Source organism: Glycine max, chromosome 19 (assembly GCF_000004515.6).
Source record: "Glycine max cultivar Williams 82 chromosome 19, Glycine_max_v4.0, whole genome shotgun sequence".
NCBI lineage: Eukaryota > Viridiplantae > Streptophyta > Magnoliopsida > Fabales > Fabaceae > Glycine > Glycine max.
Window position 1 is genome coordinate 37,353,598 of NC_038255.2, and position 14,587 is coordinate 37,368,184.

General features: G+C 28.5%; 1 protein-coding gene across 1 annotated transcript; it reads right to left on the reverse strand.

Annotated features, from left to right (window-relative positions):
- Window positions 1–5,884: 5,884 nt before the first annotated feature.
- On the reverse strand, window positions 5,885–9,381 carry LOC100779539 (ALA-interacting subunit 3). The gene is made up of 8 exons (XM_003553290.5): window positions 9,173–9,381; window positions 8,454–8,512; window positions 8,278–8,352; window positions 8,055–8,171; window positions 7,845–7,915; window positions 7,125–7,434; window positions 6,464–6,750; window positions 5,885–6,138 (listed from the first exon to the last, which is right to left on the reverse strand). Exons 1-8 carry the CDS (start codon window positions 9,243–9,245, stop codon window positions 6,081–6,083), a joined length of 1,050 nt encoding a protein of 349 aa, XP_003553338.1. The 5' UTR covers window positions 9,246–9,381; the 3' UTR covers window positions 5,885–6,080.
- Window positions 9,382–14,587: the final 5,206 nt, after the last annotated feature.

Below are 14,587 nucleotides of genomic sequence, written 5' to 3' on the forward strand. Positions count from 1 at the left end.
TGAAATAATCTAATGGTGCATATATAGAGAAAGGGGGCGGAGGGGAGGAGGGTGTTTTAAGTGAGAATAGTTCTTATTTGAAGCATGTGAAAAATTTAAAGTTTGGATTATATATGTTTGATCAAAATTAAATATTATTCCTATAAAAAATTAAATATTATTTAATAATCATATATCCTCTTTTAGAAATTATATTTTTTCTTTTACTTTTAATTATTTAAATAAAATCTAGGATGACATTTAGTAGGGAGAAGTTTTTTATGTCCAAAAATCATGATTTATGAGAAGCATGAATCCTAAGAATTATTTTTTATAGAGGAGTAAAATCTATTTGGTTGATCATTATAAATATTTATATAATTTTAATAGAAATTGAAGAATTATGTGACATTTTTACATGTTATTTTGATTATTTATTATATTAATAAGAGTAATATGATATTTTTACTATAGTAAAAAAAAATTCAAAAAAGTAAGATGATTACCTTTCTTATGGAAAATTTTTTGTGGGAAACTCGTTAAAAAAATGTTCTAGTTATCTTTTTCAATCAAATACCAAACATTGAAAATTAAGACTGTGTTTTGGGTGGTCTTGAATTTTGAAATTTTTAACAATAACAATCAATTTTTAGTTTTAGTTTCAAACAAATTTATAACAAATTTTTAAAATATGATTAGTTTCAAAATAAACTCATGTTGGAAGTTTTTTTTGTATCATAAAATTAATTTAAAAGTGTTATTATGTGGTGATGATGATAATGATAATTGTGGTGATATCAACAACATCGATGACGATAGAAACATCGTGTGGTCATGGTGACAATGGTGATGATGATCATAGTAATAATAGTGGATGTGACATAGGTGATGATAGCAATGCTAATGGTAGTAATAGTAACAACATGACGGTGGTAGTAACCGTGTTGATGATGACAACAATGAAGATGATATTGGTAGTAATGGTGACAACAACATCATAGTGACAGTGGTGATAATGATCGATGTGATTTTGAAACAGATTCCATTCCTTTGGATTTATCGTTTATTCTTTAAGGAAAATCAATGATATCGACTTTTTCTGAGACAGTTTTTACTGTTACTAATCCGAGAGTGAATCGAAAAAGGAAGAAGTTACTTTTAAGTAGATAAGCTAGTCAACGCCTATGACTAACTAGTGGGTTACTCTATAATCTCTTTCCTTTCTTTCAAAGAATATACCAACACCAAGAAAGGCAATCACACAAAGAATTGTTTAGAGTGCAATAGCTAATTGGCAAGCTAGTTCCACAAAATATTTTTTTTTCTTAATTTTAAGAATGAGTGTAAAATTATTTCAAAAATAACTTTAAAACTATTTAAGCTCTATTTATTTTAAAAATTACATTTAAAAAATAAAAATAAAAAACTTGTAACCATCCTCAATGAATCCTAACATTTTTAACCCAAGATTCCTAAAATCTAGATAGTATACATTATAATTCTCATTTTTAACCATAGATATTTTTGTTTTATGACAGTTGTCATATGTTTGCGCCAACTCATCGTGTTTCCTCAGTCGATTATCACGGGACAATAGGAATAAACCGTTTCTTTGTTCACATACTCTGTAATTATTTTATTGTAAGAAATAGATCGAAGTAAAAATCAGTTCCGGCAAACCGGCTTATATAATGGCCAGGGGTCTGTAATAGAATGATGATGTATAAAGAGAGACATTTTTATATATGTAAAACACTTTCTTATTATTTTTATTTCATTATTTATTATAAGTTAAATTATTCAATTGGTTCCTATAATTTTATTATTTATATTTTTTAGTCTTTATAGTTTGAAAGTAATTTTTTTTAGTTTCTATAATTTATATTTTAATTTTCTTTTAATTTTTATAGTTTAAAAGTGGTCTTTTTAATTCGTATAATTTGTATTTTTATTCTCTTCTAGTCTTTATAATTTGAAAGTAGTCTTTTTAGTTTCTATAATTTGTATTTTAATTATCTTTTAGTTCTTCTTATAAAAAAATATATAAAAAATAATTAGTTATAAATTATCAACTATTTTTTATTACAAATTATCTTGCGATAAATTAATTACGAATTAATTGCTTTGATAATATTACTCATATTTTGATGGTAAAGAAAAAAGAATTAAAATATAAAGCATAAGGACTAAAAAGAACACTTTCAAACTATTAATACTAAAAGAAAATTAAAATATTAATTATAAGGACTAAAAAAATCACTTTCAAATTATAGGGACTAAAAGAAAATTAAAATGTAAATTATAGGAAAAAAATCACTTTCAAACTATAAAAACTAAAAAAATAAGAATAATAAAACTATATAAACAAATGAGTAATTAAACCTTTATTATATTTACATATATTTTTCTCTAAAGTGATAATTAAGTAGCATTTAAATTTCATTAACTGTTTTGTATGTCTATACAAATAATATAAAATAATTATAAATACTATTGAACGCTAGAATAAGTTAATATAAAATTATTTTAATTTAATGGATGATATGAATTCAAATCATAAAAATACAACTAAGTTAAATATTTGGATGGAAATTTTTATCATGTATAGTAATTCTAACAATTCAAACAAGATTTATAAGTCAATAATTGAATTAATAAATGTAAATGATTATTAATATAAACGTATTATGTCTTATACGGGTGCTAATTTGTTCTTATAATTTTCATGTTAATATTTAAAATATGACATACATATGTTTTTTATCTTTTAAATGTAAAAAATGGTTTGTTTTTAGTCTCTTAAATTAAAAAGTGATTTTTTCCGTCAACGAGATTTAGAAGAAGAAAAAACAAAACTCCTTTTAATCCATTGTTATGAACGGTCTTACACTCATTGTTGATGCGGTTAACAACATCCACGTTATCATATACCACGTAGTCATTATATGTCATTTGAAAACACTTAATTTTTTTTGGCTTAAATATATTTCTCACCTTAAATTTGGGCCAAGTTTTTGTTTGGTGGCTTAAATTTAAAAGTAAAATTTTAGTCCCAAATTTAAAATTGTTTTTAATTCCCAATTCTAAAAGTGATTTTTAGTCTCTTAATTTTAGTCCTGAATATGTTGGCGTTAAAAAATCTATTAACATGGCTTATAATGTATATATTTTCTAACTATTTTTAAAAATATGATTTATGATTGTATTAAACCCTCAAAATTTGTGAATCATACAAGGAGCTTGTAAATCTCTTGTTGGACTGGAAGGTGGGCATGGTTTCCTTGAATGCTCATAAGAGTCTGCTGCATGAAATTCATGATATGTTAGGAAGAAACTAGATATGCATTCTTGCTTTCATTTTTCGTGATGCCAATGAAGTTGCTGATAACTGCCTCGTTGGGGTACTTACAATCTTAATGGTGAAGCATTGTTGGAAGCATCCTCTGGTTGATGTCCTGCTTGCCCTATCCTAGTTAATTGTTTTTTGTTTTCTGTCTTTTTATTCCTTCTGTACCAACAAAAAATCCTCAAAATTTAGATTAATGAATATTTGTTAAAAATATATTTTATGTCGGTTTTAAACCTCCAAAATTCATTAGAGCAACATAAAAAAATAAAATAAAAGAAATCATTGGGATCTCGTATTCATGCATTGTGTTCACATTCTTGCCATAAGTCACCATACCTTAGCCCAAACTAAAATATAAGCTAAAACCCCATCCATGGTGAGCATCATGAGAAGCAAGGGAGGGAGAAAAAGAGAGCATAAGAAGGGAGAGGTAGAGGGTGAACAAAAGAGAAAATGAGTGAGAAAATATAAATTATAATTTTAAAATAACCAAAAAACATATCATTAGTCACACCAATAAAATTTTCAACAAAAGACAATTTTGATTACCAGAATAAGCTATTTTTATTTAGAGGACTAAAAAATCACTTTTAAGTTTTGCAACTAAAAAATTACTTTTAAATTATTAAACTAATAACACATTTTTAAATTTGGAATTAAAATTCACTTTTAAATTTGGAAGATTGGAAAAATCAATGATGAAAAGAAAATTTGACTTCAATTTAAGAGATGAAAAGTATATATTTAATATTTTCACATTATATATGTTGATTATGTAACATGCGATAACATGGATGTGACTAGTGACGTCAACGAGTATAATGTCGTATGACAAGAATTGAAAACAATTATTCTTAAATATCAAGGTAAAAAAATCACTTCAATTTGAGTTTAAAAAAAACTTACCACAAATTTAAATAACAAAAACATATCTAATCTTTGAAATAATTAAATTTTTATTATCTTGTCATCACTAACCGTCACCAAATAGTGACAATAGTGAAATTTAACTACTTTTTTTTCTTAAAAAAAAAACTTAAGGAAAATGTTCCTATACGACGAGGATCGAATTTTTTTATTACTTAATCAAATATAGCACTAGCCACTAGGTGGTGCTTACAGTGGTAGGAGTGTTTGTAATCTAGTTTGAACTAATTTTTAGATATACAGTCTTTTAATTTAGATATAAAAATGTTAGATGGTACATAGATGTATTCCTTTCTTTAGGGTTTGAATTTGCCTTTGGATGTGAGTGCCCCTAGGTTATCCTTTCGACTTCTCAATCCAAGTTCCTTTCACAAAAATAAAATAAAAAATTCATAAAATATTTTTATTTATATCTTTTTTTAATTAAAATGTTTTTTTTGGACTAACTATTTTGAGATTAGAATAAAGTTAAATCTAGGTTAAATATCACTAAAAAATAGACTTTTGTTTTTGTTTTTTATTATCTAAATTAAAATTCGATGCTCAGACTCAATCTATGTTGTACACAGAATTTCTAAATGTGATTAATATAAAACTTGGGTGGTACATATGTTACATGCCAGTCTAAATTATTAAAAGCATGTTTGATTCTCATATCACTTTTTTATATATACAAAAAAAACTATTTTCTAAAACAATTCTAAACTACTCAGCAATCAATTTCTCATCATGTAAAAAAAATTAATTTCTATAAAAAAAATCTATTACAGGATGGTTTCTAACTCAGAGGTGAAAATAGGAGACCATATTATCCCTCAAGTCACACGGTTTAAATATCTTGGGTCTGTAATACAGGATGATGGAGAAATTGAAGGGGATGTGAATCATCGCATTCAAGCAGGATGGATGAAATGGAGAAAAGCATCGGGGGTGTTATGTGATGCAAAGGTACCGATCAAGCTAAAGGGAAAGTTTTATCGGACTGCGGTAAGACCGGCGATTTTGTACGGAACAGAATGTTGGGCGGTCAAGAGCCAACATGAGAATAAAGTAGGTGTAGCGGAGATGAGGATGTTGCGGTGGATGTGTGGTAAGACTCGACAGGATAAAATTAGAAACGAAGCTATTAGAGAGAGGGTTGGAGTAGCGCCTATTGTAGAGAAGATGGTGGAAAATAGACTTAGGTGGTTTGGGCATGTAGAGAGAAGACCGGTAGACTCTGTAGTGAGGAGAGTAGACCAGATGGAGCGAAGGCAAACAATTCGAGGCAGAGGAAGACCCAAAAAAACTATAAGAGAGGTTATCAAAAAGGATCTCGAACTTAATGATTTGGATAGAAGTATGGTACTTGATAGAACATTATGGCGGAAATTGATCCATGTAGCCGACCCCACCTAGTGGGAAAAGGCGTTGTTGTTGTTGTTGTTGTATAAAAAAAATCTATTAATTTTTGAAAATTATTTCTAAAATAAGTGGTTTAAAAACTATAAAAAAAAAAAACAGAAACATCTAAAGATGTTTTCTCGTCCCTTTTTCAATTTTAAGTGCTCAAAATGACAGATTTATATATACCCGAAATATACTTAAGAGACAAGTAAATTTTAGATTTTTTTTTAAAAAAAACAAATATGACCTTAGCAATACTCCAAATGACAGATTTATATCTACCCATAAATTAATTAATAGTGGGGAAAGTTCTATGAAACAACAAAGATTAAAAAGTTCATGAAGATAGTCCCAAGTACAAGCATCGTGACAGATCCCTTTCTTGAGACATGGGAAATAATGAATTGTTAAACAATTCAATTCAAAAGATGAAATCCAATCATCTTAGACTTCCTGGATTTTTGTTCCAAGACAAGTATGATGGATCCCCAAGTGGCCTGCATATTATACAACAATAAAGCAATGTCATCATCTATTTGCCAGTGTCAAAGATTGCTTAAACACTGTAATTTGAACCATGTAAGCAATAAAAGAAAAACCAATCTTGAAGAAAAAATCATGGCCAATTTGTTAGTGTATGTTTGGTTTAACGTTGGATTGAACAAATACACATTCTCATGCACGTTTAGTGAGAAGTAGGAATTGATAACTTTTGATTCAGAGACCGTTTGAGAACTTTTTAACGGCAAACCAAACACAGTTTTTAACCATAAAATTAACAGAACCATGTATAGGAGATGAGAATATGTAGTAGTTCCTCACCTTGGCTGCATCACATATAGAAGTAGGAAAGCTGCGGCCAATAACAAGGAAATCCCACCAATGAGAATGTATGCCATCCCCAAGAAGTTATTTCTTCCACCAACCCAAGTTGTGGTTGAAAGAACAATGCTCTTTCTGCCTCCAAACTCGTATGTATTATAGTTGTTCTCTATTACAAGCACTACATCATTAACTTCAATGTCAGTCTCAATCTTTCCATATAGTTTTCTGAAAGTAGGAAGTGCTGCTGTCCGCATCCAAACAATGAGATCCTCTTGTTCACTCAACTGGTGCATCATGTCACATGATGAGAAAGATTAATTTTCTCAAAATATCAAAAAGTGAAGAGGAATTAAGCCCACATTTATTCTGTTTTCAGTTTGTGTATTCCCTTTTAATTTATAATGTTGTGACCTTGTTTTCAATCTGTTTCCTGATTTCAAATATATTATACATGAAACCGACAAAACAAAAATAAAAGATTGTTTTCACTTTTTTCTGTATAAATATTCGAAAACAAGAACAGATTGAAAACGAGATGACAGTTTTGTAAATTAAAAGTGAAAATAGAAAATGAAGATAGAAGTAAAGGGGGCCTAATTCTCTTAAAAGAAAAAAGTGAATATAAATACAAATTATTCAGCAATGAGGATATATTAACTGGTAAGCTCTCGTTAAGTCTAGCACCCCCAATCAAACCTCCAGCCTGAAAATTCTTTGGATAAACATCGGACCCGAATTTCCCATTTTGGTCACTCTTCCATGCTATGTTCTTTTTGTTGATCACCAAATCCTTGTTATTGCTTGTAAGTTTGTATGTGTCATTAAAAAGACTCCAAGCAATAAGGCCACAAGGAACAATTGGTTTATGGCCCATGTCATTTGGTGTATAGTCTTCGGGACTACATGAGCCTACATCATTCTCAGCTGCTTTACTCCTCAGTTGTTTATCATCTCTACTTTTAACGTATCTGAAAATATTATCCAAAATCCAGGTAGGGAAGATCATTTCAACATTCAGCATAAAATGATTTTTTTTTTTTTTGCTTAGATCTCATATATTGAGTGAGTTTTGTACAACATGAGGACAAACAAAACACAAATAGAAGTTCATAAAAATCAAGATGTTCTCAAGATATATGTGTAATCCTGGTATGCAAAAGGGGACATAGCACAAAACCAAAAGAGAAAACATAGAGCTAGCTTTTTGGAGTTGAATCAGGATCCAAATTCAAGAACATGGAAACAGAACACTATTGAAGATGACGAAACTCGAGTCTAATGAATAGGCCATTCTACTGAAAAGTGGAATGAAATGCCAAATCAAATGCACTAATGCAAAGGAAGAAAGGGAAAAAGATTTTGCTAGTTTTGGGCATACCGGCGATGGTTTTGGTAAAAGTTATCAAGCTGATAATAGACATAAACAGGGGCCTTCATTTTATTCTTAACCTGCGAAATTTGCAGCAAATTATTTTTATAAAGGTTGCTACCTAAACTATCATATGATATCAAACAAGGAGAAATAAATTCCCCAAAGCAATGCAGAACTTCATTTTCAATCATATCAGTGATAAGCAATTGTACTAACAGTCAATTTCTTGGTGCAAGTTTTGTTTGACCCAACGTCTTTGATATATGCCACTGCATCATTTTTATGATCAGGTGGAAGGCATTCATCATCATATCGGAATGGAACTTCCACCACCTGCATCAGAAGATCTTGTTCAATGCACATTCAATTTGAGTACCATAATTCTATAATTTGATACTATGTAATATACTAATAAATATGTATGGAGACAATTTCTTACACTCTCTGATGCAAACAATGAAGCAAGACCAACAGGAATGAATATGAGTCCTATAACCGTAAATATTGAAATAGCCTGGAAAACAAAAATAAAATCAGTAAGAAAATCTAGACACAAAAACTGCTGCATACTATGATTCTGTTTTAAAACTAAAAAAGTTATGTTGGAAGTTGTACCCAACTAGGTGTTAGAATTGGTTGCCAGGCATGAAGTTCTTGCTGTGAGAATCTAGAATCTACCACAAATAAAAAATTTCATGAGTCACATGGCTAGATAAGTGCTAGTAGACACATAAACTCCAAAGAGAGAGAGAGTGAGAATATGAAAACTATCAGCATCAATCATCACAACAACCTCGAATCCTTAAGATTTAAAAATTGAAAAACAAAAGAGCAACAATTATAAGAGAATAACACACTAAAAAGTAATATTCAAACTTCACAAGCCATGGCATTTTGTTTAACAAAGAAACCACAAGACAATGAAAATAATAATGATTATTCCTGTGATGCAATATGCTATATATATATATATATATATATATATATATATATATATATATATACCCTTTAACCATTCTATAAAGAGGAATCAATAGAATTCAATGGATAATCATTATAGACATGTTTATATGACACTTGAATCAATCTCTACACACAACTTCATATGAGTATGTGATTCAAACATTTTTCAAGATCCTAATGAACCAAAGTTTTGCAAATCTAAATATTTTGACAACCACCCCTAAACCTGTTTATAGTAAAACATCCATTTTAATCATCAAAACCCTGCCTCATTGTTATGCAAGGACATTTCAGGCACCTCAATGAAATTCACCTAAAATCCAAAAATTAATTTATAAATAAAAAAATTGGTGGGAAGAAGAAAAACTCACATTTGGGCTTCATGGCATTCTTGGATTGTCCTTCTGCGACAGACACCGAGGTGGATGAATTTTCTACAGACATAGCCACGATATTCAACGTGACTAAAAATGGACGAAGCAATTAGGAGAATGTGATTGAAAATAACATGCAAATGCAAAGTGCGAGATTTTGGGAAGATTTTTTAAAAAAAAGGAAAAAAGAAAGCTTGGCCCTCATTTTTTTTCTCTCTCTATATTTATTACATCCATAATATTTAAGTATACGTTGTATCTACCAGTCTGTTAATGGTTCGGATTTTTGAGGATGGTAGTGACAGCTCTTGAATCTCAAAATACCACACACATTTTGAGTATATTATTCACACAAAGTAAATTATTTTCTCGCTCGATTTCATTTTCAGTGGAAAAAAATACTATCAACCACCAAAAAATTATTGTTGATATGATTAGTAAATAATTGTTATAAAAATCAACAGAACTATAATATATATATATATATATATATATATATATAACATTTATTCAAAATTTTCAACTTTTATAAATTATTTTTTAGGTTAAATTATTAATTAGGTCTCTTTATTTATTTTATTAGTGTATTTTAGTCTCTTTATTATTAGAAAGTTTAATTCCACCCTTAGTTTTAAAAAATGATGCAATGTTGTTATTTTCTTTAGTTAGGGCCATTGAAATTTTTAAAAGAAAGTATCTTACGCGGCGACTACGTGTCACCGTTTTTATTTTGTCACCCCTACCGAACACTTTTTTTTTATTGTCTTGCAATTAGACGAAAATAACAATGTTGCATCGCTTTTCTAAATTAAATATCAAGTTGAACTTTTTAACAATAAAATGATCAAGTAGAACCGGTTAATTAAATAGAGGCTGGAATAAGTAATTTAGTTTTTCTTACGTCAGTTATTTTACAATACCCTTCTTTTTTCTTTTTATTTGTATAAATTGTTGTACCAAGTAAAAACTTTCACTCAATTGGTTTTGAAGATGAAACTACAAGGTGGCTTTTTCACGTGTGCAACTAATAGTCATCAATGAATGAGCATCATCTCTCCTGGCTAATTGTCTAGTCCTAAAAGTGAAGACCGTGCACCTATTTATATGTACACCTATAACGGGTCTGTTTTGTTTTGTTGCCTGAAATTGGAACTTGGTACACTAAACGTCTAAACCCACTTTCTCGGTTTCAATTCTCTCCATCATCGAACCTACAATTCACTTAAATTCAATTGCCAATACCAACACTCACTTTCCTTTTTTATCTTTTTTTTTCTTCATTTTCCACACGGCCAATTGATGAAATTAATTGCAGTCTCAAATACCAAGTAGGGCATACATAGACAAGGAGGGAGATGCATTTTTAATGCTAAAATGTTTTTTTTTTAACTATGTTATGTTATTGATATAAAATAATTTTTGTGATTCATTTCATATTTAATATTGGGATTTGAATAGTTAATTAATTGATTAAGGGACGCAAATTATTATCATTTGTGTCAATTAATATTGATTATAATATTTTAAAGTAATATAATGTAAAAGTTGTTTTTAGCATAACTACAGAATCAAACAAGATGCATACCTATAAAAATAAAATAAGATAATAAATTAAATGAGATAAAAGGATTCAAAAAATGTTAGAGAATAAAAGGTTAATCAAATTTGGTTAGAAGGTTGATAATGTTGATGAATTCTTTAACATTAACTTCTTAGTAACTCACAGAGATTAGAGTCAAAGATAATAATAAAAGATTTATAATAATTCACACATTATATTTAATATTAGATTCCTTGGTTAATATCATGCTCTTTGAGATTATAGAAATATAGAGAATTTTTTTAAAGCCTTGTATTTTGGGTTAAATTTAATCTTGGTTTATGGATTTTTAAATCAATGAATTCAGTCTTTTATTTTTTTAAAATATGTGAACTTAATTAGTCTTTTATATTAACTTTTTTTATAAAAAAAAACAAGGTATGTTTATGATTGAAAGCTTTTGAAATTGATTCTCCAAGATATTATCGAATTGAATTTTATCTTTATAACTATCTCCAACATATATAATTGTATAACAATTACGTTGGATCTTGTTGATGTGGCAATTGATTTGTTATTTGTGGCTGTTGAAAATACAGTTTTTAACTATAAAACTCTAAAACTTACATGCACAGTTTTCTAAACCTAGTATTTAGGGGTGATTTTTTACTACCAGAGAAACTAGACTCATGTACACCATAACTAAATAAACCCCATCCCATCAGCCCCACAAACCATGAACAAACGAGAACCATCACAAAACCTTTAAACCAAGAAAAAAAAGTGAGCGAGAAAGAGTGGAAGGACCCTTTGTTCAAACACTTGACCTATCCTTCTTCTCCCTTGGTCTTAATCCTTGGCTCCCTTCTACTCATCCTGTATTAAATACACAATAGAAATGTATTAAATACACAATAGAAATATGATTATGTTATGATTTGTGTTGAGTTATATAACAAAATCATATCTTTATTTTTTTAAAATAAAAAATAAATATATCAGAAATATAATTTTGTTCTGATTTTCATTAAAACGTATAATAAAATTTATTTTTTGTGTGTTTCTTTTAACAACAAAAACATAATATAAATATGATTATATCGTGTGTATCTCCACAAACAATACGACACAATTGTATTTTTGTTTATTTTTTATGATTTTTTATTAATTATAAATGCAAATTAACTTTTTTTAAATAATCTAATTAATTGGAAATTTACTATTTTTAATAGTTCTCGATATCTTTTTTTTATATTAATTGTGATATATGTCACACATTTTTTATCACCTAATGTCAGAAAATTAAATTAATTAGATACAAGTTACCATTTATAGAGGCAATCAATATAATTATTATAAGAATTACCTTTATCAATATTAGTAATTAAATTAATTCATGATATTAATTTGATTACAATTAAAAAGAGTAATTTATGTCTTCATTAATTTAAATTTAAATAAAAAGGTAATTTATGAAACACTTAATTTGATTACTATTAAAAAAGGTAGTATGTGTTATCATTAGTATAATTTATATCAAAATTAATTCAAATAAAAAAGTAACTTATTTCTACAATTAATTTTTCATAAAAAAATACCTAATGAAAATACGTTTTCATTGAATAAAAAAGGATGAAAAAAATTATACAATAGAAACATATTTTCATTTTGATTTTATATTTCCGTTGTAATACAATGGAAACATATTTTAAATATGTTTCCACGTACAATGTTTCTGTTTTAGATTTTATTCGCATCCCTATGTCTTGAAGGAAACACGTTTTTGTTATGGATTTTGTACGTGATTATATAACAAAACCATAATTTTGTTGGAAAGATATTTTTGAAATAAAAAAAAAGTGTCATCCCTTTGAAAAGAGCCAATAACAATAGAAATGGAGCAAATAGCAACTCCCAACTTATCACGAGGACTAGTTGGGTTCGTTGAGGTCTAAGCTTTGAAGATGTTTGATAGGGTTAGGGAGTCTGGGTGTAGGCCCACAGTGAAGATTTATAACCACTTCCTTGCTGCTTTTGCTTGGTGGAAATAGGTTTTACATTATTTGTGGTCCTTAAACTAAAAAAATTGTAACGGCTCCACTGTAGAATTCCTTGTGCTTTATTAGTCGTATAAATTGTTTTGCCTAATAATATAAAAATGTTTATCTCAACCAAACAAAATGAAAAGAAAAAACTAGCATGGAGACTCTGAAGTTGATAATTTGGTGCCTGTGTTAGGCCACAATAGTCTTGTATGGCAAACAGTCCTCATCTTTGATTTCATTAGGGCTTATTTGTGGGAGTGTTCAACAACAAGAATCTCCTGGATATGCCCTAAACAGCGACCCCAATGACAACAGCGATAATCAAATGTGTGCAGTGGACACAACATTTTCGCCGTATATATATTGGCACATTATTCTTCCATGGCGCAATTGAAATCCATCATGTTCACCGTTTATTACTACATTCCTCCATTCTGGCAATTGCATTTCGCTCACATGATTGTTTGGTGCATTCCTACGTTCGGACAATGTCGTCGTCGTTTCAGCCGCACCTTGTAACGCTACATTGCGTGCAATGGATCGACAGATTTCACAAATTCTGTTTCATTTTTATCAAACAAAAAAAGAAGAAAAATTAATGAAACAGTAATTGAGTTCTATGAGAAATTTGTACACGTGAGTACATGTAAACCGATTCTAAGATTTTGTTTATTCTTAAGAATTGAACTCATGTATCACAGAGTTTATGATAATTCGCGCATAATACTCAATTAAATCTCTTTAATAAGGCACATACTTGTCAGGCCTGGTGCTGAACCATTTCTCGGCACAGTGTTTGCGGGCAAAAGCCAAGTCATGTTTGCAAGAACATTCCAGCTCAATGAGAGTGGCACTCCCAGATTCTTGGCAAATCCTGCAATTCTTCTTCGCCATAGCTAAGTGCACCTTCATAGAAAATATTCATAATTATACAATTTTTCAAATGATCCAAAATCATGTAATCGAAAATATACTTGCACAGAAGATAGATTAAACGTCTATTTTTTTTTTTTGTTAAATTCAAAACTATATAAATATTAATCATTAGGATCACGTGCTATAAAAAACTTTTATGGATTTATATTAATCAGCCTACTAATTATGCTTCTAAATATCTAATAAGAATGAATTATTAAAGAATAATTAACTTCAAAAATATTGAAAAGTAGGAAAAGAAAAATGTTGATCTCAGCAATAAGCAATTCAATAGTTACTACCTAGATGGCGAGTTCCAGAAGATGTATGATACAATCCGATATTTGATTTGCTTTTCTAAGATTTATACATGGCCGTCTGTCTCAACTCATGCACTTAAAGTTTTTCAACTTGTCATATATTTTATATAGTGATTGTAAACTTGCTCCATTGACAAATATTAATGATAAATAATAAATATTTTTAATTTTAAAAAATTGTAATCAAATCAATATAAAATAAAAGGTTATAAGTAAAGTTAATTTGATCACAAATAGAATCATCTAAATACCGAAACAAAAAAAAAATAGAATCATCTATAGCCTTCAAAAGAACAATAGCAAAATATAAAATAAAAAGTATTAGAAAAAGAAAATAAGTAATACTAGAATATACTGTCTAATAAAAACAATGCGATTATCTCTACAATGAATATTATAAAGTGAGAAATAATATATTTATCTAAAGAAAGAAAGAATGCAATTATTATCTTTATAATATATACTAAAAAGTTATTTTATGAAACAATAGTAAAGAGATATATAATTTTTTATGAGAGATATCAAATTGTTAGATTTTCGCCTTTTTCTGCGTGATTTTTTTTAAAACAAAATATTTTAAAGAAAATAATGA